Source organism: Spermophilus citellus, assembly GCF_964194105.1.
Source record: "Spermophilus citellus genome assembly, chromosome: 1".
Lineage (NCBI taxonomy): Eukaryota > Metazoa > Chordata > Mammalia > Rodentia > Sciuridae > Spermophilus > Spermophilus citellus.
Window position 1 is genome coordinate 157,910,501 of NC_138182.1, and position 21,899 is coordinate 157,932,399.

The 21,899-nt window shown below is 48.8% G+C and overlaps 1 protein-coding gene across 1 annotated transcript in view; it reads left to right on the forward strand.

Annotated features, from left to right (window-relative positions):
* Positions 1–7,309: 7,309 nt before the first annotated feature.
* CDHR2 (cadherin related family member 2) overlaps positions 7,310–21,899 on the forward strand; it is a gene marked incomplete at its 3' end in the record, with an annotated part of 28,289 nt that continues 13,699 nt past the window's right edge. The window contains exons 1-15 of the mRNA XM_081299430.1: positions 7,310–7,367; positions 7,626–7,697; positions 12,353–12,492; positions 12,633–12,683; positions 15,125–15,214; positions 17,028–17,117; positions 17,753–17,878; positions 17,955–18,101; positions 18,194–18,269; positions 18,377–18,495; positions 18,597–18,830; positions 19,796–19,951; positions 20,033–20,194; positions 20,381–20,442; positions 21,044–21,287. Coding sequence (XP_081155556.1) covers positions 7,316–7,367; positions 7,626–7,697; positions 12,353–12,492; positions 12,633–12,683; positions 15,125–15,214; positions 17,028–17,117; positions 17,753–17,878; positions 17,955–18,101; positions 18,194–18,269; positions 18,377–18,495; positions 18,597–18,830; positions 19,796–19,951; positions 20,033–20,194; positions 20,381–20,442; positions 21,044–21,287 — 1,821 coding nt within the window. The 5' untranslated portion in view covers positions 7,310–7,315. The remainder of the gene's footprint in view (positions 7,368–7,625; positions 7,698–12,352; positions 12,493–12,632; positions 12,684–15,124; positions 15,215–17,027; positions 17,118–17,752; positions 17,879–17,954; positions 18,102–18,193; positions 18,270–18,376; positions 18,496–18,596; positions 18,831–19,795; positions 19,952–20,032; positions 20,195–20,380; positions 20,443–21,043; positions 21,288–21,899) is intronic.

Consider the following 21,899-nt stretch of genomic DNA (forward strand, 5'->3'; position numbering starts at 1 on the left):
CTCTAGCCAGAGGTGTATCTGTTTCCATTTTCTTAGAGACAGTCCTCTGGAGACCCATTGCTCTCTCAGCTCCCTTTCTGTGTTGGCACCCTCTATTTCCTGGATTCCTTCCTTTCCTTTTTCTAACTTACTCCCTTGATAAATATAATGGATTATGTTCCTGACTAGCTTCCCCAGGGAAAAAAAAATGTATAAGAGGTAAACTTTTGGACTTTGTGTGTCTAAGAATGTTTTTATTTTGTTTGCACATGAAATTGATAGTTTTGGTAGGTATAAAATTCTAGGTTGAAAAGTAATTTGTCTTCAGCATTTTGCAGGCATAGCATTCGGTTATTTACTTCTACATAACAAAATACCACCAAACTCAGTTGCTTAAACAATGATTTGTTAGTATAATTTATGATTCTGTAGGTCATGAATTTGGATAGGGCATATAAGGAATTGCTTAATTCTGCTCCATAATATCTGGGATTTTAGAAGGGATTTTGTGAAAGGCTGAGGGCCAGAGCAGTGCGTGTTGCCTGGTATCCTGCTCTCTTTAGCCACACAGGTCTCTCAATGTGGTTAGCTTGAGCTTCCTTATAACATGGCTTCCTGATAGTAGAGTAGTTGGACTTCTCATAAGGCACCTTGGAGTTCCAAGAGCAAATGTCTCATGAGGCCTAGGTGTAAGTTGAAAACCTTCTTCCGAAGTCCCAGAATGTACTTCTGCCATACTCTGTTGGTAAAGAAAGTCATGAAGTCCAGCTCAGATTCAAGAGCATGGGATTAAATTTCACCTCTTTTTTTTTTCTTTTTTAATGTGGTGCTGGGGGTGGGGGAATCAAACCCAGTGCCTCACATGTATAAGGCAAGCACTGTACCATTGAGCCACAACCGCAGCCCAGATTTCACCTCTTGATGAAGACACCACTAATTAACTGCTTATTGTTCCATTGTCTTTTACTTCCTAGGATTGTTCTTGAAAAGTTCCATGGTCTTCTGATTCTATAACTTGTATTTTCTTTTCAAATTTCATGGTCTTTTGATCCCTAGTATTCCAAAAATCCTTTGTTATAGCCCCCTGCATTTTGTTGGGAAGCCTTTCAATTTGGAAATTTGTTATTCATTTATGAGAAACTATTTTTATACTTCTCTGATAGATTCCATTTTCTGACTTCTCTTTCAAGAACTTCAGTTAATCTGACATAGGACCCACTGGGTCCTCTAATTTTTTATGTTTTTTTTTCACATATTTTACATTTTCAACTTTATATTTTTATCTGTCTATTAAAATTTTATTCCTGTTATTATTTCTTAAATTTATGCCAGGCATGGTGGCACACACCTGTAATTCTAGCTTATTGGGACATGAAGGCAGGAGGATGGATGCAGAAGGATCACAAGTTTGAGGCTAGCCTGGGAAACTTGTGAGACCCTCTCACAAAGTTAAAATTAAAGAGCTTGGGATGTATTTTAGTGGTGGAGTGCTTGCTTAGCATATGTGAGGTCTTGAGCTCCATCCCCAGTACTAGAAATTTTTCTTTTTCTTTTTTTGTAACACTGGTTCTCCATGAGGGATGAATTTAGCCCCCAGAGTCTACCATTTTTGACTATCCTAACTTGGGAGTTACTAATGGCATTTAGTAGGTAGAAGCCAGAGTTCTTACATCTTACAATGCATACGGTAGCCTCCACAACAAAGAATTAACTGGCCTAAAATGTCAATAGTGCTAAGGTTGAGAAATCTTGATTTATAAGAACTCTTTTTGTTCTTTGTATTTAAAAATATCTATATTATCTTCCCTATTCGTGTTAATGAATCCAGTATTTTCTCTTATGGCTCTGAGAATTCTAATTATGATTTTCTTCAGTTTCTTCCATTGTCTTGTTCCTTCTGAAGTGCTTTTGAGTTGGTTTGGATTTCTCAGTGTCTATCCATTGGTGTGCAGGTTCATGGATGAGAGAAAAAATCCTCATTGTTTTTTCTTTCTTTCTTTCTTTCTTTCTTTTTTTTTTCTTTTTTTTTTTTTTTTTTGTGTGTGTGTGTGTTTGTGATGATGCTGGAGCCCAGGGCCTCATGCATACAGACAAGTGCTCTATCATTGACCATGGAGCCACATCCCCAGTCCCTGTGTTTGCCCAATTTCTCTAGTGTAAATACTTCCACTGTGGCTGATCTTGAGCTATCTACATGACGATATCAACCAGCATGCAGAATTCCTGAAAATTTGGCAAATGTGAGGAGCATCTGCAGCATCTATTTTCTCCACCTTACCTTCAATTTCCTGTCTGTGTGTTCATAAAAAATGAGGTTCTAGACCTGGGCATGTAGCTAGTGGTAGGGCACTTGTTTAGCAAGTGAGTCCCTGGGTTTAATTTCCAGCTATGGGGGAAGCAGAGACAGAGATGGATGCTCTAAAAACTGATTGTGGAGTTGTGGGTGGGACTTACCTCCTGGAGGCTTCTCCTTAAATGATCCAATGGAGGACACCCCACTACACACATTCCAAAAGCTGTTTTTGGGTTTTTTTTTTTTTTTTTAGACAGATTCATTTTCTTAATTTTTTATTTCTGGTTGTTGATGTTGTATCATCTGGCAGCCAATTCTCTTGGAATTAAGTGGGGAAGGGGGTTAAGAAGGGCACCATTTAGTGTGCAGTCTTTCACTTAATCCATTTGTTATGGTATTCCCATCTCCTCTATGCTAGTGTTCCCAAGTCCAGAGCTCTCTGATTCAACTTCCCCTGGAAATAATCTCTCCGTTCTCTGGTGCAGAGGGTGGGGTGGGGCAGCCACCTCATTGCATGTGAGGAAATGGTATCTGGATGTCTAATTGCTTCTCTTAGAAACTTCCAACCAGTTTGCCTTCTCTCAGGCCACCTCACATCTCTGCTTTCAGAAGGTTCTAGAACCTTTAATCCTTCAGTCTACCCGGGGCTTGGGGTCTGCTTCCTGTGTGTATACCCTACTCAATTATCATTAGCTTGGTAAGCTGTTAATCTCTCATTAGTTCTTTCCAGCTTCCTTACCATCATTTTAGTGGGGTTTCAAGAGGGAGGAGGTGAAGTTCAACATAGAATCATCCATGCATAATAGGAGGCTTCCTTCTCCACTCACGAGTTTCTCTTCTTATTCTTCAGATCTCTGCTGAAACTTTGCCTCCTCAGAGACCCCATCCTATCTATTCCTGTTATCAACTGCTGCATGAAAAACTACCCCCAGACTTACTGGCAAATAATTTCTGCCATCATTTATTATCTTTAGAAATCTACAATTTGGGCAATGCTCAGCATGGATGGTTCATCTGGAGGTAGAGGATTCATCTCAGGGTGATTTTCTCACATGAATGGCAAGTAGGTTTTGACTATCAAATAAAAGCTTGACTGGGCCAGGGCCTTGGTTCCTTTCCACATGAACCCCTTCAAGGGCCTGCTTGGGATTCCTTGCAGCATGGCTGCTGAGTTCCAAGGGTGAGTATTCCAAGAGACAGAAAGGGGAAGCTGCCAGTATCTGTGGCCTGGGCCCAGAAAGCCTCTCTGGTGCCATGTTCTATCAGTCAGTCACAGAGTTTTGCCAGATATGTTCATTGTACCCACAGGATGTTAAGTTCACAGAGGTCACTGAGTAACAACACAGAGGAGCTGATGGTATTGAAAGGAAATTGGAATACTCAAAGTCCCAAGTAGAGGGGACATGCTGTACTATACAGGACTATTTAGGGAAAGCCCAGAGTAGGTCAGGAGGCAGAAGGAGGGAGGAGGAAGCATGAGTCAGAGTCTTTATGGTGTATTCATGGGAAGGAAGGTAGGAAGGAACAGTTAAGCAGCTGAACAGGATTAGGATTGGCTGGATTCTCAATGGGCTCTGGGTTACAGTAGGTTACAGTCCCTGAGTTGTCCAGTACTTAGCCCTGGGGTGGGGAAATATTGATTGGGTGTGTGGGACCTAGATAAAGGGAGTGGTTGAGAATGTGGGCTTTGGGTTGGTTGGTTTATATATGAATGGCATCTCTGAAGGCAAGTGGTTAACCATCTCTAGGAATTAGCTAGCCCTGGAGGGATGGCCTTTCCCCAGACAGCAAGGCCCCAAAGATGTCAAAGCTTTATAAAACACAGAACATTTTTTTAAAGCATGATTAATACACCAGATTCAGGGGAGTGGACATAGTGCCCATCCTTTGCATGGAGAGATGGAAAAACAGTTGTAAACTTTTTTTTTTTTTGTCTTCTATACCACCAAAATAGTTTCTCTTTATACTCTTGTAATAACGTCTCTTCCTTCATAGCACTAATGCAGCTGACTATTATTTGTTGCTTTATTTACTTGTTTAGAGTCTGCTTGTCCCTTAAGTCATGTGCTCAGTGAGGGCAGCACCCAGACTGTTTTGCTCACAGTTGTATCTCCAGCTCTGGGAACAAGGGCTGGAGCACAGTGAATCATGGAGACCCATAGATATTTATTAAGGGAATGAATTAACAATCAGGGTACTCAGCACATAGTAGGCACTTGGGAAATATCAGCAGATATTTAAAATTACCAGTCCTCGTAATTCCCAAATGTTTCCAATAAGGCACGATAAATGTGAATTAAAAGTAAGAAGAAGCCTTTTTCTGGGCTTTGTGGCAGATGGGGCAACCTAGGATGTAGAAGGTCCGATAGAACCAAGGTCTGTCTGAGTGTCTAGGGGACACTGAGAGGGAGTCTGTGAAATGACCAAAGCTGGCCACAGCAGAATTTGGGGAAAAGAGAGACCAGGAATGAGACCCCAACAATGAGAAGGATGAGAGGTGGACCTTTCTTTTCCCATAATGGTAGTTGTTAACATGTAATATATACTCTCTGTGAGGTAGGCATTGCTAGAGCCTCACCATAAATCCCATGATTCTACTTTCCATTTTACAGTTGAGGAAACTGAGGGCCAGAGGAGTAAAATTACTTGCCCAAGATTACACTGGATTTGCACGCAGGGTTTCTTGTCCACATACTTAGTCATACTCTCTGGTCCACTCCCAGGTGTTCCATGTCAGCCCACTGGGGTGACAGTGATCCACTGACTCATTCATTCATCCATTTCAGAAATGATGGGGATTTCAGAAAGGATTGAAGGAGAAATAGGTTCCACCCATGGGCACGTTGATGGGGTATCTAGACAGAAGGAGATCCTGGAACGAGGATTTTAACATGAACAGGAGCGTATCGGGCAGCAAGGCAGGGAAGGACATTCCAGAAAAAGAGAACTTCGTGGGCAAAGGGTCAGCAGTGAGGAAAAAGCAGAGTGGTGTGGAGGAGAGAATCAGGGACTGGCTAGAGATGAATCTGGAGAGGGACATCACAGTCAGGTCACAGAGGGTCTTTGGAAAGCCCTTTTATAGACTTTGGACTCTGGCAATGGGGAGCCATTGAGGGTTTGAGCAAGGGAGGGAGGTCATGGGATTGGGTGAAGAAGGGTTTCTGTGGTGGAATGGAGGGCTAGAGAGGTTGGGGGAGGAGCCTTCCAGGAAGCTTGGTAACACAGAGCTGGGGAGAGGGGAAGGGGGCCCCTGGGTCCGCGGGAGGTGCAGACAGATTGGAGCAGAATGGAGAGGGACTCACACATGTGTGCATTCTGGAAAAGGGGCGTTAAGAATGACTTTGACAAATGGATGGATCTTTGAGGTGGAAACTCAGGAGGAGGGTTAGGTGGCTTGAAGGAGAGGAGTTCTGGTGTTTCAAGGTCAAGGTTCCCTTGGTCAAGGTTTTAACTCTGGAAGCCCCTCTACATCCCTCTCCTCTCTCTCCCACTGGCCTCCCTCTTGAAAGGTACTGAGTGCAGAAGCGCTGGGCAGGAGGGAGAGTGGATGGGGAGGTGCCCAGGATCAGGTGAGGGTGCTTGGCACAACTGTTCTTTTATTTGCTTTAAAGCTTTGATTTAATTTATATTTGGAAAAGTTAATTCATTCACTTAGCACAAAAAGCATACAGGCTAAGGTGCTATCTGATAGAATAATTACAGAGCAGCAGCATACAAAAAGTCTCTCTCTCTCTTTTTTTTTTTTTTTTTTTTTGATAATGGGAATTGAAATTGAATCCAGGTCACTTAAGCACTGAGCCACATTCTCAGACCCCCTTTTTTTTAAAAAAAAAAAAAAAGAAAGAAAAAAACATTTTCATTAGTTATTGATGGACATTTATTTACTTGTTTGTTTATATGTGGTGCTAAGACTCGAACCCAGTGCCTCACACATGCTAGGCAAGTGCTCTACCACTGAGCCACAACCTCAGCACCCCCCAGACCTTTTTGATATTTATTTAGAGATAGGGTCTTGCTGAATTGCTTAGGGCCTTGTTTAGTTGCTGAGGCTGGCTTTGAACTCAAGATCCTCCTGCCTCAGCCTCCTGAGCTGCTGGGATTCTAGGTGTGCACCATCACACTTGGCTCAAAAATTTTTTTTTTACAGAAAACAAAACATTTAAGGATTCTGTCCTGCTCGCTCCTTCTTTAGTGTAATAAGCCAATTTGTCCTTTGGCATGAAGGAGACTTGGAGTTTTAGATCTTTGAATAACAGGAAAACAATGTTCTCCTTTTCCTGGTTAAAGGACGGCTTGTAAATTCAGATGACCAAGAAGATTGAGTTTTCCAAGGGTGCTTGTGTAGCTGTCAATCAATAAGAGGAGTGCATATACACCCTTTACCAAAATGATGTGACTTGGGAACCCTTCTACTGCAAAGAATCTTACAGGGTTGGCTTCCACGGAATACACTTTGAGAAAAGCTGACAAGGCAGCTATTAAATGTATCAGCAAGTGGGACAAAGGACCCTGCCTACCCATAATGTTGCTGATGGGCTTGAACAATCAAGGCCCCTGAGTTTGAAGGATGCTATTAATGTGAACAAACAGGCAGGGTAGCATAGTGGTTAAGGTGTGCATTGTACCATCCAAAAGGCCTGTCTGTGTTCAGCGCATGGTCTTATCATTGACCCTCTGTGTGCCTTCAGGCTAACCCTTCTTCCCTCAGCCTTAAGTTCTTAACTGCCAAAGAATAATGTAATTTTCCACCTCAGATGCTTGGAGCAAAGTCTGGGATAGAGTGGGTGCTGACCTCTGGGGTCAAGTTCAGGTTCAGCCATCCTGCCCTGGCTGTCTGGCTCTCCCTGTGCTTACCCCCAACCTGGAGCATCTGGAAAGTAGACGGAGGGTGAGAGGTCCCTGAAGGAGAACCACTGAGTGAAGGTGGTGGGTGGGCTCAGGGTCAGAGCCAGGCAGATGGGCTTTGCTGGAGGGAGGGAGGGAGGGAGGGAGGCCTGGGTTGAGATGCCGTTCCCTGACACCTTTCCTCCTAGGTCCCTCGTGATGGCCCAGCCTTGGCTGCCCTGCTTCCTGCTTTCTGCCCTGACGGTGTCTGGTGGGTGCCTCCTTTCTCCAACAAGAACAGCAATAAGCGGGGGCCTTCAGCAGGACCTGTCGCAGTAGAGGGGCTATCCCTCATTAGCGAACCCCCAGGTCCCGTTGCCTGGCACTGTGCATGGCTGGCTGCCTGGGGAGCCTGGGGAGGAGGCCAGCCCTCTCTGGATGAATTGGGCTGGAGGTTGGCCATAGGACAGGGTGGGGGGTCAGGATCTTCAGGGGTGTCCAGGTGACCCAGTGCTCTGTGTCCCTCCAGTGGCAGCCAACTTGCCCCCAAAGTTTGGAGACAACATGACGCTTGTACAACTGCCTGAGGACTTGCCATTGGGTGAGTAACGGTCCCAAGCCTTTACCCACCAAAGTCCTAGGGGTGCAGGAGACCTGAAGGGAGTTTGTTTGATTTTAGAAGTTTGTTTTCTCTGCAGCTTTTGAGTGGAGAACAGTGTCCCCTTGGGTGTGATCTGCTCCTCCAGGGACCCTCACATGATGCCAGATAAACAGAACTCATTTCCATTTCCCATCTCTTTCAATCTTTCTGATCACTCCAAGGAGATGACTTCAGGCTCAGGGACTTTCCTAGACATGTTGTGCTGGAAGTCAATCAGTTTGCTTTGCTTTTATTGTCTTTCTTTGTAGAGTTACACTCTCTCTATGGCAAGAAGGGGGGAGGTTCCATTTATGGCAGTGATCTAAAGTTTGCTTTCAAAATACATGTATTTATATGAAATAGCAAGTTAGTGAAAAGGTTAATAAAGGTGGTGTGGTGGTGGCTGCAGTCCCAGCTACTCAGGAGGCTGAGGTGAGAGGATCATTTGAGCCCAGGAGTTTGAGAACAGCTTGGGGAACATAGTGAGACCCCATCTTAAAAAAACAAAAGAAGAAGTAGAAGAATTATAACTAATGATCCATGGATATGGAGAAGGTCATGGCAGTGAAACAGGAAGGAATAAGGGTTGGGAGACATCATTTTGTAAGAAGCCACGGGTGCCGCAGTCTGGCTGGGCACAATTCAGGAGCCACTTGTCAAAAGAAACTAACTTTATTTTTAGAACTACAAACGCCAAACAAAACAGCTCCTCAGGAAAAAACCCTCAGAGCCCAACTGCCACCACTGGCTTTCCCAAGCCTCTCACCCCCACACAAACCTCACCACCTCCCACAATCCTCCTGCTCTTGAGGCTGATTGGCTGGGTCGCGTGGGCGGAGCCAAAGAAGTCCCCTAATGAGCAGCTCCGTGGAGGAGCCAATCAGCTAGATGTTGCTGGGGCCCCTTTGGCTGTGGCTCTCAACACACGGGTACTGGACCAAATTCCCAGAAGGCAGGATGTGGATCAGGGAGGCAGACACAATAGTTGAGGGCATTCATTGGGACCCGGATGTATCATCAAGGTGGGGGCTTATTGTCTTCTCCCTTGGCCAGCCAGAGCTGTTGAGGAGGCCACTCCTTTGTCCTGTCTCTCCCTTCTGCCTCAATGCTCTGCCTTCCCTGGGGGTGGCCTCCCCCCATGTGGGAGAGATGGCTCATGCAATACCCCGTTCCAGCCAGTGGGAGGAGCAGGGGCCAAGAGGGCTTGTCCCTGACTCCTGGGGAATGGGTATTAGAGGGGGGAGGGGGAAAAATTAACAGTCTTTGTCATAGTGTCAGAATTGAGATCTAAAAATATCAGAAGTTACCAGATGATGCAAGAGACTACATCAAAGATAGTGAAAACCACAGTCAGCCCTGGGATTCCGAAACCTGTGTCTAAGTACAGGACAAAAGGATGGGGATGGGCTTTGCAGCCACAAAGGCCTTATCCATTTGGATATGATTGCTGGGACAGTTAGAATCTTATGGGTCATACCGGCAAAGGTTTAAGGCCCAGGATGAGGGAGGCGATAGTTACATCACATTCTGGGGTGGCCCACCCTTCCTTAGAGGACTGGGTAGAGACCATCTGAGATATCTCTGACAGTTCTTTGTAGAACAGAGAAATATTGTATACATAATAATGATATTTACATAGATGTTCATAACTGGTCTAGGAGAAAAATAAACACACACACATGCACGTTTCCAAACAAATGTCACAAATATGTGTAATGCACATGCTCTCAAGATCCCCATGGTTCTGGGCAGCCCTTTAATATCTAATAAGTCAACATGAGTCTCTGCCCTGGTATCCCAGGCTCTGCCTGTGTATGCTTTTGAGGGTTGTGGCTTTCCTCTTGCTCCTGTCTCCCGCTCTCTGGCCAGTCCCCAGTCCCCTGCAGCCAGCTCCTGCCTGCTCCGGAGGCTGTTGCTCCTTCCCACTTTGCTTTCTCCAGGCGTGGACCCAGGCTGCATCTCCCACTGCATGTCACAGTCTTTACTGAAGGTTTGGGAGTCAGGGGGAGAGGACAGCACTTGACAGCACTTGCTGCTGTTGTCCCCTGGCTTGTCTTTCTGAGTCTGGCTTATTTCACTTAACACAGTGCCCTCCAGTTCCATCCATTTCCTTGCAAATGACAATTTTTTTCTTCTTTAAGGCTGAATAATATTCCACTGTGTATATTTCTCATATTTTCTTTATCCATTCATCTGTGGATGGGCAGCTAGGATGATTCCGCATCTTAGCTATTGTGCACATTGGGGTGCAGGTGTCTGACTTCATTTCCTCCAGCTGTACACCCAGCAGTGGGATAGCTGGGTGGTTTGGTAGTTCTACTTTCACTGTTTTGAGGGACCTCTTTATTGTTTTCCATGGTGGCTATACTAATTTACATTCCCAACAATGGGTGCAAGGGTTCTTTTTCTCTTTGGGGGAGGGGAGTCCTGGGGATTGAACCCAGGGCCCCACATACGTTAGGCAAGTGCTCTAACATGGTTATATCACCAACCCCTTTTATTTAATTTTGAGACAGGGTCTTGCTAAGTTGCTCAGGCTGGCTTCAAACTTGTGATCCTCCTGCTTCGGCCTCTGGAGTCACTGGGATCATAGGCCGCACCACCACGCTCGGCCAAGGGTTTCTTTCCTGAGAACATTTTTTTTAGCAAAACACTGTCTTGAAGGTCCTCCCAGGGAGGGAGCCCTGGTGGGGAAAGACTGATGGATCTTCCAAGCTGGACATGTGGAGACTGTTTCACCAGAGAACAGCAGACTCGACTCCAGGGCATGTGACTATGACCATCCCTGAGGGGCTGATGGTTCTGTGAGACGCTCAGATGGGCGTTGGACCACATGGGGCATGAAGCTATCATGAGCAGTTTTGCTTTTATGGGACCCTTCAGAACAATATATTCAAATTATACATACATAGAGACGTTTGTTTATTTTTTTGTGGTACTGGAGACCAATCCCAGGAGCTTGAGCATGCTAAGCAGGTGAGCTACCACCTGGGTACATCTCCAGCTCTTTTTCTATTTTTTTTTATTTTGAGGCAGGGTCTCACTAAATTGCCCAGATTGGCCTTGAACTTGTGATCCTCCTGCCTCAGCCTCCCAAGTGGCTGGGATTACAGGAGTACACTATGGTGCCTGGTTATAAATTTTTAATTGACACATAAAATCGGGCATGTTTATGGAGCACAGCGCAGCCCTTCAATGAATGCATATACTGTGTGAAGATCAAATTAGTGTAATTAGCATATCTGTCACCTGCGTTTGTCATTTCTTTGTGTTGGGAACTTTCAAAATCCTCTCTATTAACTATTTTGAGATATGTAATTAATTATTGTCAACCATAGTTACCCTATTGTGCTAAAGGGCATTTGAAGTTATTCCTTCTGTCCAACTGTACCCCTGTACCCATTAACCATCTCTCTCCATCTGTCCCCCCGCCTCAAATTATATTTTATGGTTGCATTGGCATAAGGAAAAATATGCAAACTATATTAAAAATAATATTTTCTTTCTTTTTGGTACCAGGGATTGAGCCCAGAGGTGCTTAACCACTGAGCCACATCCCCAGCCCTTTTTTGTATTTTATTTAGAGAGAGGTTCTCGCTGAATTACTTAGGGCCCCACTAAGTTGCTGAGGCTGGCTTTGAACTCTCGATCCTCCTGCCTCCGCCTCCTGAGCTGCTGGGATTACAGGGGTGCCCCCTTGTGCCTAGCTCCTTCTCACTTTAAAAGACATTAAGTATCACTGTGTGCCCCTGAAAGTATCGTGGTTCCCAGGCTCCAAGCCTCCTGTGCCAATGGATGGGGCTTCCGAGGACCCATGGATGGCAGCTCTAGGGGGACACACGCTGATAAAATGGGAAAAGCCCTTGCTAATGAGCAGCTGTCCAGTGACAGGAGGGGAGGACTGAGGGGAGATGAGTTCCAGGCACCGAGGGTGGCCCAGCAGAGGCTGAACGTAGTCGACAGTCCACTGGGTGAGGCTGGGGGGACCAGGGGTCGGTCTGAAGAATCTGCAAAAAGTCCCTTCCAGGCTGAAGGGTCTCCGACCTCGGGGTTTTCCTGCTCCCATCTTCCCAGCCCCTGCTCTGCCCTGGGAGACAGTGAGAGAGGCGGGTTCTTGGGAGGCCAGCAGCAGATGCAGCTTTGGCTAACTGGAGCAGAAACAGTGTCCTGAAAAGCTCCAGGGAAACTCTCTAGATAAAGGGAGAGCTTAGAAGAGGCCAGGCCCAGGCACCTCCGGGTCATCAGCAGCCCCCACCCTAGCATGCACCCAGCTGCTGCAACTGGGACACGGTGACCTCCACAGGCTCGGCCATGGGAGAGGAAGGCACCTGGGTAATGCCTGCCCTGCTTCTTCCCATCCCGTGCACTTAGAGGAAACTGCCCCAGAAGAAATCAAGAAGCAGTTCTTGAGAGGCCTTTGAATGGGGGCTCAGTAACAACCACGTCTGATGTCCATGACCACAGGGCCGGATCCTGGGGCCTGGGGACATCCCAGAACTAAGGTGGAGCCTGTGTGCAGAGCAGCCAGACCCCCAGCCCAGCCTCATGGGCAGCTCAGCCAGACTAGTACTGAAAGAGGTGGGCACAGAGCCTGGGCAGCCCCGTTCCATCTCCAGGTGCCGTGGCCTTCTGGATGGTAGCAGAAGACACGGATGATGCCCGTCTGATTTATGGGATCAGTGGCCCCAATGCCTACTTCTTCAATGTCACCAGAGACACGGGGGAAGTGAGGCTGGCCTACCCTCTGGACTTTGAGGTAACAGGGCAGCAGCATGGGAAGGGTCCGGGAGGGGGAGGGAGGGGGGAGGCCTCTCCCAGGTGATGTCCAGGTGGCGCACACTGGACTATGTACCCACACTGAGCTCACCTGGGGTCCCTTCTCCCTGCCCACCACAGACGCTCCCGGTCTTCAGCGTCACCATCTCTGTGAGCGACGGTCTCAACACAGTGAGTTGGAAGGTGGACAGGGTGGAGAGTGACCCAGGGAGGGAAGAGCAGGGTTCCAGGGGCCCACTCTATTTTTTTCTTTTTATGGTGCTGGGGATTGAACCCAGGGCCTTGTGCACGTGAGGAAGCACTCTACCAACTGAGCTCTGTCCCCAGCCCCCAGGTGCCCACTCTAGACTGTGTTGTCCACCTCAAGCAAGTAGAGCACCCTAGTTAATACCAAATTTAATGTTTATTCTTATCATGACCAGAGTTGATATGTGTTATTAACTCAATTACATCATCAAATTTTGTTTATATGAAAGTATAACATTAATTAAATGTAATATTGATTAAAAATCAAGTGTCAAACACCTCTCGTAGATGGGCACAGTGGCACATGCCTGTAATCCCAGCAGCTTGGGAGGCTGAGGCAGGAGGATCGTGAGTTCAAAGCCGGCCTCCGCAACAGCGAGGCGCTAAGCAACTCAGTGAGACCCTACCTCTAAACAAAATATGAAAAAGGGGAAGGGGATGTGCCTTAGTGGTTAAGTGCCCCTAGGTTCAATCCCTGGTACCAAAACCAAAACAAAATACCTCCCTACCCGCGCAGGTGGGAGATCTCAGCTACTTTGTCTGAATGTGTTGGCATCTACATTCACATCTCTAAAATATGCTACTGTCTCTTGTATGGAAGTGGAGAGTTGGTCTCACATTTTATTAGTCCATTTTCCATGACTATAACAAAGTGCCTGAGGCTTGGCATAAAGAGGTTTGTTTAGCTCACAGTTCTGGAGGTTCAAGAGCACGGTGCTGGCATCGACCAGGCTCTGGCGAGGACCTCATGGCAGATGGCTCCACAGTGATGGGCATACATGCAAGAGGGAGATATCATATCACCAGACAGGAAGCTGTGGAGCCTAGGGAATGGCCCGACCTGCTCTTCTATAACAATCCCCTTGTGAGAACTAACCAGGAGCCACAGGGAAATTATCGTAATCCCTTCCAAGGGAGGCAACCCCAGGGACCTCCCACTCTGAAAGATTCCACGACCTCCACATTGACCCACTGTGGACGAAGCCTCCAACGCAGGAATCCTTGGGAGAAAACCCACATCCAAACCATAGCACCCACCCCTTAAAAAGATCACTTGAATTCTCATTAATAAATTCTCTATGTAAACATTTTAAAATTTGCAAAGAAAGCTAAATTCTCCTTAAAGAGCCCCCTGAGGCCACCCCCACTGAAATGTCTTCCCGAGCGCATGCTTACATCCCTGTATCCTTGGAGGAAAGGCTGCCTCTGTTGGTGTGTTTTCTTTTCTTTAAATATTTATTTTTTTAGCTTTAGGTGGACACAATATCTTTTTTTTTAATTATCAATTTTATGTGGTGCTGAGGATCGAACCCAGGGCCTCATGCATGCCAGGCAAGTGCGCTACCACTTAAGCCATATCCCCAGCCCCTGTTGGTATGTTTCCTGAAACCCACATGATGGCACCCTGCTGTACGTACTGTCTTGAAGCTGCCTCGTCTACTTGGTAGTTGAGCTTGAAGCTCTTTTTGCATTTGTGAACATAAACCCTTTCTTTCTTTTCCTTGTTTGAAAGTTCTTAAGGAAAGAGGTTTATTTGGGCTCACAGTTCTGGTCCAGTGTTGAGGGGCTCCACCTGGCGATGGACTTCTTGCTGGCGGAGTACCAGGGCTGTGCAGGGCAGCACGTGGAGAGAAACGGGGCGCTCCCCTGTTTCTTGTAATGTCTGTCTTCCATGTGGGAATATGTCATGGGGCTTTAGTTAGTCCTCTATGATGGGCCCTCAGGTTGTTCACAGCTTTAAACTGTGGCAAACAAAGCTTAGTTGCATGTTCCTGTTATAGGACAGGCACATTTTAAATTTAAAGAATACCTAAAGATATCTGCAATTTCACTTTCAAATGGTTCAGAAAATCTAGGGAGAGTAAGGGAAACTAAACGATGGGTTGATCCAGAAGAAAGGTATCAGGGTTCTGTGTGCTATCTTCACAAGTTTTCCTGGCATTTTATTTATATACTTTTTGGTACCAGAGATTGAACCCACAGGTGCATGACCACAGAGACACATCCCTAGCCTGTTTTTTTTTTTTAATATTTATTTTTTTTAGTTTTAGGTGGACACAATATCTTTATTTTATTTTTAGGTAGTGCTGAGTATTGAACCCAGTGCCTCGTGCATGCCAGGAGAGTGCGATACCACTTAAGCCACATCCCCAGCCCCCAGTCTGTTTTTATATTTTATTTAGAGACAGGGTCTCACTGAATTGCTTAGGGCCTCGCTAAGTTGCTGAGGCTGGCTTTGAACTTGCCACCCTCCTGCCTCAGCCTTTTGAGTCCCTGCGATTACAGGCATGCACCACTGTGCTTGGCCTTTTCTGGCGTTTTAAACCATATTTTCTGGGCTCACCTGGGCTTTCTTAAACCTGCAGGTGCAAAAAGAAATGCCCGTGATTGTGGAAGACAGAAATGACAATACCCCTGTTTTCCAGAACACTGGATTCTCCACCAGTATCAACGAGGTAACATCTCTCTTAATGGGGCAGAGCATGGGGAAGGGTATATCCCAAAGCGCTTCTCAGAGTGGGAAGGACCAAAGGCAGCCCCTGGGTAACCAGGATCAGGAAAAGTCTCTCCGAAAAGGACAGCTACCCTAACCAAATCCAGGGAGAGGCAACCCCACAAACAATACTTAGAGCAACATTTTTCAAGCAACTAGATTGGATTGGAATTTGTTCAGGGAAGGGAGTTGATTTTTTTTTTTTTTTTATGTATCCAAAAAATTTAGAGATACCACTGACTTCAGCCTTGGCTAGATCCAGGTACTCAAATTGTGTCCTCAGCAATTGTCTCTCTCCACCTCTTGGCCCTTCTTCTCTTGCTCTCTTCATCATGAGGCACAGGAAGCAGTTCCAAAATTAAAGTGGCAAGAAAAATGTCCCCCAGCAGCTCCAGGTTAGCATCCTAGCAGCTTTGCAGCTTCAACAGGAGAGCTCTCTCTTCCTTCCGATTCTGGGCTAAACCCACGACTGACTTTCACAGGCTCACTTGGGGTCATTGTTAACCTTGAACTAATGTAAACTCACAAGTGCTCTGATTGGCTAAGTCTGCCACATGGGCCTTCCCTCAATAAAAGGGCACAGTCCAGTTGAACTACTGAGTGGGGAAGAGGTTCCCCGATGGCTGTTGGGTAGCAAACACACCATCACTTGGGAATGTTCATGACCACTTGGGTGCAAAGACCTGTGTTGGGGGAGAAGGCGTGCTAGGCCCAACACAGGCTGGATAGTCATGGGACAGGCTCTGATGGAGCGCTATGTGCTAGGCGCTGTTTTAGGGGCCAGAGTTACTGGGTGAATGATGCTTCCCTGGTTGTCACCTACAGGGGCTCCTGGTCTAGTGAAGGGCATAGATGATAATCTACAAAAGTGGGGCTGAGGTATATGAAGACCACAAAACAGGGCAAGTGAAAGAAAGTGACTGGGAAGGGAGCTGCTTTGGGTGGAGTGGTCAGGGAAGGCCAGAAGGAGCCTGTCAGAGGGTGCTCTGGGGAGAGCATGTTCCAGGCAGGGGAACAGCAGCGCAAAGGCCCTGCAGTGGGAATGAGCTGGATTAGAGTGGCTGGAGAGTCGAGGGTGAGAGAGGGGTGAGATCACAGAGTGGGGCAGCAGCCTGACCTCAGAAGGCCCCAGAAGCTGTCTGGACCATGTTCTGGGTATAATGGGGGAACACCTGGAGGGTTTTAAGCACAAGAGTGATATGGTCTGATTCATGCTTTTAAGATGTGTTTGGCTGCTGTGTGGAAGTAGCAGTCCAGAGCAAAGGCCTCCCAAAAGAACCTTCCAGATGTTGAGGCAGGAGGATCACAAGTTCAAGGCCAGCCTCAGAGACTCTGTCTCAGAATAAAAAAATACAAGGGCTGGAAATGTAGCTCCGTGCTGAAGCACTCCTGGGTTCGATCCCACCACCAAGATACAAAAAGTAAAAAAAGAGGGAACCTTCCAGCTCTGCTGGGTGTCGTTTGAAATTCAGGGCTGTACGCTGTAGAGAGCCCATGGGATGTCTGAGCAGGGAAGTGGTATAGTCAGACTGGGTTCTAGAACGTTCCCTCACCTGGGTCCGGACAGGCTGCACAAGTCAGAAGCCAGTTCAGGTGGTGGCGATGCTGTTAGGGAAAGGAGGAGAGTGAGGTCTTGCCCACACCATCCCTGGATACCTCCAAAAGCCCAGCCCACTTGGGAAGGACGCGGTCACATTTGGGGACAGTTGAGGCAACTGAAGCTCAAGAGTGGTAGAGAAGATTTGAGCCCACAGGTGACAAGTCCCTCCCTGCAGACCCTGCCTGTTGGCTCCGTGGTGTTCTCGGTGCTGGCGGAGGACAAGGACACTGGGTCAGCAGGCGTGGTGAAGTACTACATAGAGAAGGTGAGTGTGGCAGTCCTAGGGGTGGCCCCGGGGAGCGCGTGTGTCCTGACTGCTTCTGTGGCCACCAGGGGGCAGCATATCCACAGCTAATCCACAGAGTCACAGCTCGGCTCTGGCCCCGCCCTGGTCCCCTGTCTTCCTCTCACCCCCTTGACCCAGCTGCCCAGGGAACCCCACTTTGTCCATTTGCCAAAGGAAGCCCCCTGCTTCCTGGTACCTCCCTCCCACCCTCCCGCACAGGGCACTGTCGGGTCCCTGGTAGAGCTGACGTCTTTCCACCCTGTAGGCAACATACTCCTGGCTTCCCAGGGGAAATAAGGGCTCAGAGACATTTGGGGTTTGGACCCAGGTCACACAGACGGCCCGGATGTGGGAGAAAACTCAAAGGCAAATTTGCTAGGGATCATGCCACTCTTTGGCGACAACTACGCCCTTGGACATCTGCTGTCTCATGGGACCCTCTTTTCAACCCTTGGAGGCAGTGTCTGGTCCAACTCCACTTTCCAGAGGCAGAAACTGGGAGTAGGCATCATGTGACTTGGTGAAGTTCGCCACTTGTCAATGGTAGAGCCCTCAGAGCTGGCTCCTGGGGGTTCCGCTGTCCTGAGGGTCAACCCGAATGTCCCCCACCCCAGGTCATCCCTACCACTCTGGACAGCGAACATCTCTTCGAAATCCTGGACAACGGCTCAATCATACTCAACGGCAGCCTCAGCTACAACAACAAGAGCGCCTTCTACCAGCTGCAGCTGAAAGCCTGTGTGAGTGGCCGGCAGGCGGGGGCCGGGGACAGGGCAACCCCCAGCCCTGGCTCACAGAAAGCCCGTCTCCCAACAGGACCTGGGCGGCCTACTCCACAACGACATTATCACCCAGTGCTCCCCTCCCGTCTTCCTGTCCATCACGGTGGTGGACCAGCCTGACCTGGACCCTCAGTTTGTCAGGGAGTTTTACTCGGCTTCGGTGGCCGAGGATGCAGCCATGGTAAGTGTCGGGGACTGGAGGGGACTGGAGGGCCCCGGAGGAGATGGCAGGCAGAGGAAAGGGCCAAGGGCACTGACCAGGCCTCCTTCCAGGGGACCTCGGTGCTGCAGGTGGAGGCTGTGGACGGAGACAAAGGCGTCAATGACCGTGTGACCTATAGCATCTCCAGTGAGAACCGGGGTGTCCTGCTGGGCTGGCCTGGGCTGGGGCAAGGCATGGGGTGGGGGCTCTGCCAGGGTCACTGGAAACAGCTGCTCCGTCTGCCTCCTGGTCAGACTCTACAAGGCCTGGCTGGTTCGCCATCAAGGCAGACGATGGGGTCATCACAGTGGAAGGCAGCCTGGACCGTGAGCAGCTGCTGGACGAGGATGAGCAAGTGCAGCTGCAGGTCACGGTGGGTGAGCCGCCCTCCTGCCTCCCCGACTCTGCCCTTTGTCACACCCTCTCTGAACCCTGTTCTCCGCCCTCTGTCATTGCTTCTGCTCTGTACCTCAGGCCACTGAGAGTAACCGCAACATCTACGGGCAAGAGGCCAAGGTGAGCCTGTGGGTCACTATAAGAGTGATGGACGTCAATGACCACAAACCTGAGTTTTACAACTGCAGCCTCCCCCGCTGCGCCTTCTCACCCCAAGAAGCCCAGACCAACTTCACCGGCTACGTGGATGAGCACGCCTCTGCCCGCATCCCCATCAGTGGGCTGACCATGGTGGCCTACGACCCAGACAAGGCAGGTGCACGGGCAGCAGGCAAGAGCAGGGAGTGACAGTGGGTGACGGCTAGGGAGGTAGGTGGTGAAGGAGTGGCAGAGAACATGGCAGGAAGGTGGGTGGTAGGCCCCAGGGCAAAGACGGCACTGATGGTGAACATGGGTGAAGGTGGAGAGGGTCAGGTGACTGTGGAGCGTGGGGGTCGCGGGCAATGCCTGGAGATGTTGAACGACGTTGATTTGGTGAGTTACGACTCGCTGGCGAGTTGTGCCCGGGGTGACTCCAGATGGTGTTGAACAGAAAGGCAGAGTTGAGTGGGGGTTGGGGTTGGGTGTGGGAACTCCTGAGTGTGGTGGAACTTCTGGTGGCGTTGGTGACAGTGGTCAGTGACTGGGGTATTACTGGGAATTGGGAGATGCTGGGCACTGTTGCAGCCACAGTGATCTGAGTGAGTGTGACATTGGAGGGGACTCTTACATGAAGATCCATATTGAGAGGTGGTCACTTGAGTGGTGCTGACCGGTACATAACCATGGGTGGCTTTGGGTGGTCCTGGGTGATATGGAGTTGGTGCAAAAGGTTGAGGGTGCTGGGTGCAGGGTGCTGGGTGTGTTGAGCTGGTGCGTGGTATTGACTGAAGGGTGGCATTAGTAATGGAGTGCTGCTGGGTTGGTGTGGCGATGGGGTTGTTAGCGAGACGGAGAGGAACGCTTCATGGGAGGGAGGGCAGTGTGACCAGGCTCGGTCTCCATCCCAGGTCTGGGACCCGCTGTGCCTAGGGAAGTCCTCATCTGATAAACTCCCGTTTGCAGATGCTAGTGACCAGCCCAGCCTCCTGGGCCCCACTGTTTCAGGACCCCTTGCATGTGGGACCTCCCTGGGCAGGGCTTCTGGAGACAGGAGCCCGAAGCTAGAGATGGGGGGAAGACACAGGTGGGGAGGTGGGAAGGGCCCGGGGTTCCTACTATACCACCCACCTCTACAGGGCGAAAACGGCACCTTCCTGCTGTCCCTGGAGGGCCCTGACGCAGGAGCCTTCAGTGTCTCTCCTGAGTTGGCCGCAGGCTCCATCAATGTGCAGGTCCTGGTGAAAGAATCGGAGATGGTGGACTACGAGAGAAAGACAGAGATGACGGTGCAGGTGAGGGGCGCCCCGGGTCGTGGGGGTCAGGGCCACCGGGCAGTCAGGCCCCAGCATTGCTGCCTTTTCTTCTGTCCTCAGGTTGTGGCCACTGACTCGGTCAGTAAGAACTCCTCTGTCGCCATGGTGACCATCCAGCTCCGAGACATCAATGACCACAGACCCACGTTCCCCCAGAACTTGTATGTGCTCAGTGTGCCAGAGAACAGCGCCACGGGCTCTGTGGTCACCAGCAGCATCCAGGTGATTGATGGGGAGTGTGGCTGGGCCAGGATGGGAGGGAGAGAAGGGCGGGCCTGGGGACCGTGCCCCTACTCTGAATCTCTGCATCATGTCAGGAAGCACGAGGGCCCTGTTTCTATAAATTGCATGCTAGGCAGAAAGTACCATTGGATCCAAACAATGTCTCACCATCTCTCTGCCTCATAGGCCACTGACCCAGACACGGGTGAATGGGGCCGCATCACCTACAGCCTGCTCCCAGGAAATGGGTAAGGTCTTAGGGAGGGCGGTGGGCAGGGGGGGCAAGTGGGGCTCAGGTCTACCTCTGTGCTTCACCATGGGACTAGGGTAGCCTGAGAAAATGTAGGGATCTCAGTTACATTTTAATTTCAGAAAAAAAGCAATAATTTTTTTTAAAAATGTGTATTAGTCTGTTTTCTATTATTATTACACAATAGTTGAGACTGGATTCTTTACAAAGACAAGAGGTCTCATTAGCTGACAGTTCTGGAGGTTTAAGAGCATGGTACCAGCATCTGTCGGGGACCTCACTGTGGTGAAAATGTGTATTGGAGGGAGAGATCAGAGGTGAGACAGGGAATGAGAGGGAGCGGAGGGGCCGGGAACACACCTCCCACCAGGCCTCATGTTTTAAAGGCCCTGTGGCTTCTTCACATGGCTATGCTGTTAACTGAGCTTCTAGCACAGGATGACTTGGGGACACACTCAAGTCACACCCAAACCTTAATAAGAATGGATGTTGGAAAGATTGACGGTGTGTATTAAAATATGTGTCACTGCTTATCTGAAACTCAAATTTCAGAGGGCATCTTGACATTTTATTGGCTACCTCTGGCCCCCCCTGAACAGGGACGACGTCTTTGCAGTGGATCCAGACTCAGGGACAGTGACTGTGAAAAACGGCACACTGCTGGACCGGGAGAGGCAGGCCGTGTACTACCTCACCCTGCAGGCCACAGACGGCGGCAGCCTGTCCACCTCCACCACGCTGCAGGTCAACTTGCTGGACGTCAATGACAATGCTCCGGTAGTCAGCGGCTCCTACAACATCTTCATCCAGGAGGAGACGGGCAACGTCTCTGTGACCATCCAGGTATGAATTGGCCTGGACCTGGTGGGTGGGACGGGGGAGGGACAGAGCCTGGCTCGGTGGTCCTGCTGGCCTGGATAGAGTCTGAGCTCTGCTGTGTGGCCCTAGAAAGTTGCTCAGCCTCTCTGAGCCTCTGTTGTTGTTTTTATTTTTATTTTTTTTAGTTGTAGATGGACCCAATATCTTTATTTTTTATTTATTTGTTCTTAAGTGGTGCTGAAGATTGAACCCAGGGCCTCATGCGTGCAAGGCAAATGTTCTACCACTGAGCCCCAGCCCCAGCCCTGAGCGTCTGTTTTCATAAAGTGAAGATAATCATAATATTTATTCTCAGGCCCACTAGGGGATAATGAGATAATGGACGTGAAGTGCTCAGCATAAGGCAAAGAGGTCTTCAAAAATAGGCTGCTCTTTCATGTGCATGGTGCTGACTTGAGAGGGATTACCTAAAAAGTAAGATGACAATGTAGAGGAAGCCGGGTGCGGTGGTGTACCCCGAAACCCCAGCAGCTCCGGAGGCTGAGGCAGGAGGATTCGCAAGTTCAAAACCAGCCTCAGCAATTTAGGGAGGCCCTAAGCAACTTAGTGAGACCCTGTCTCCCTATAAAACATGAA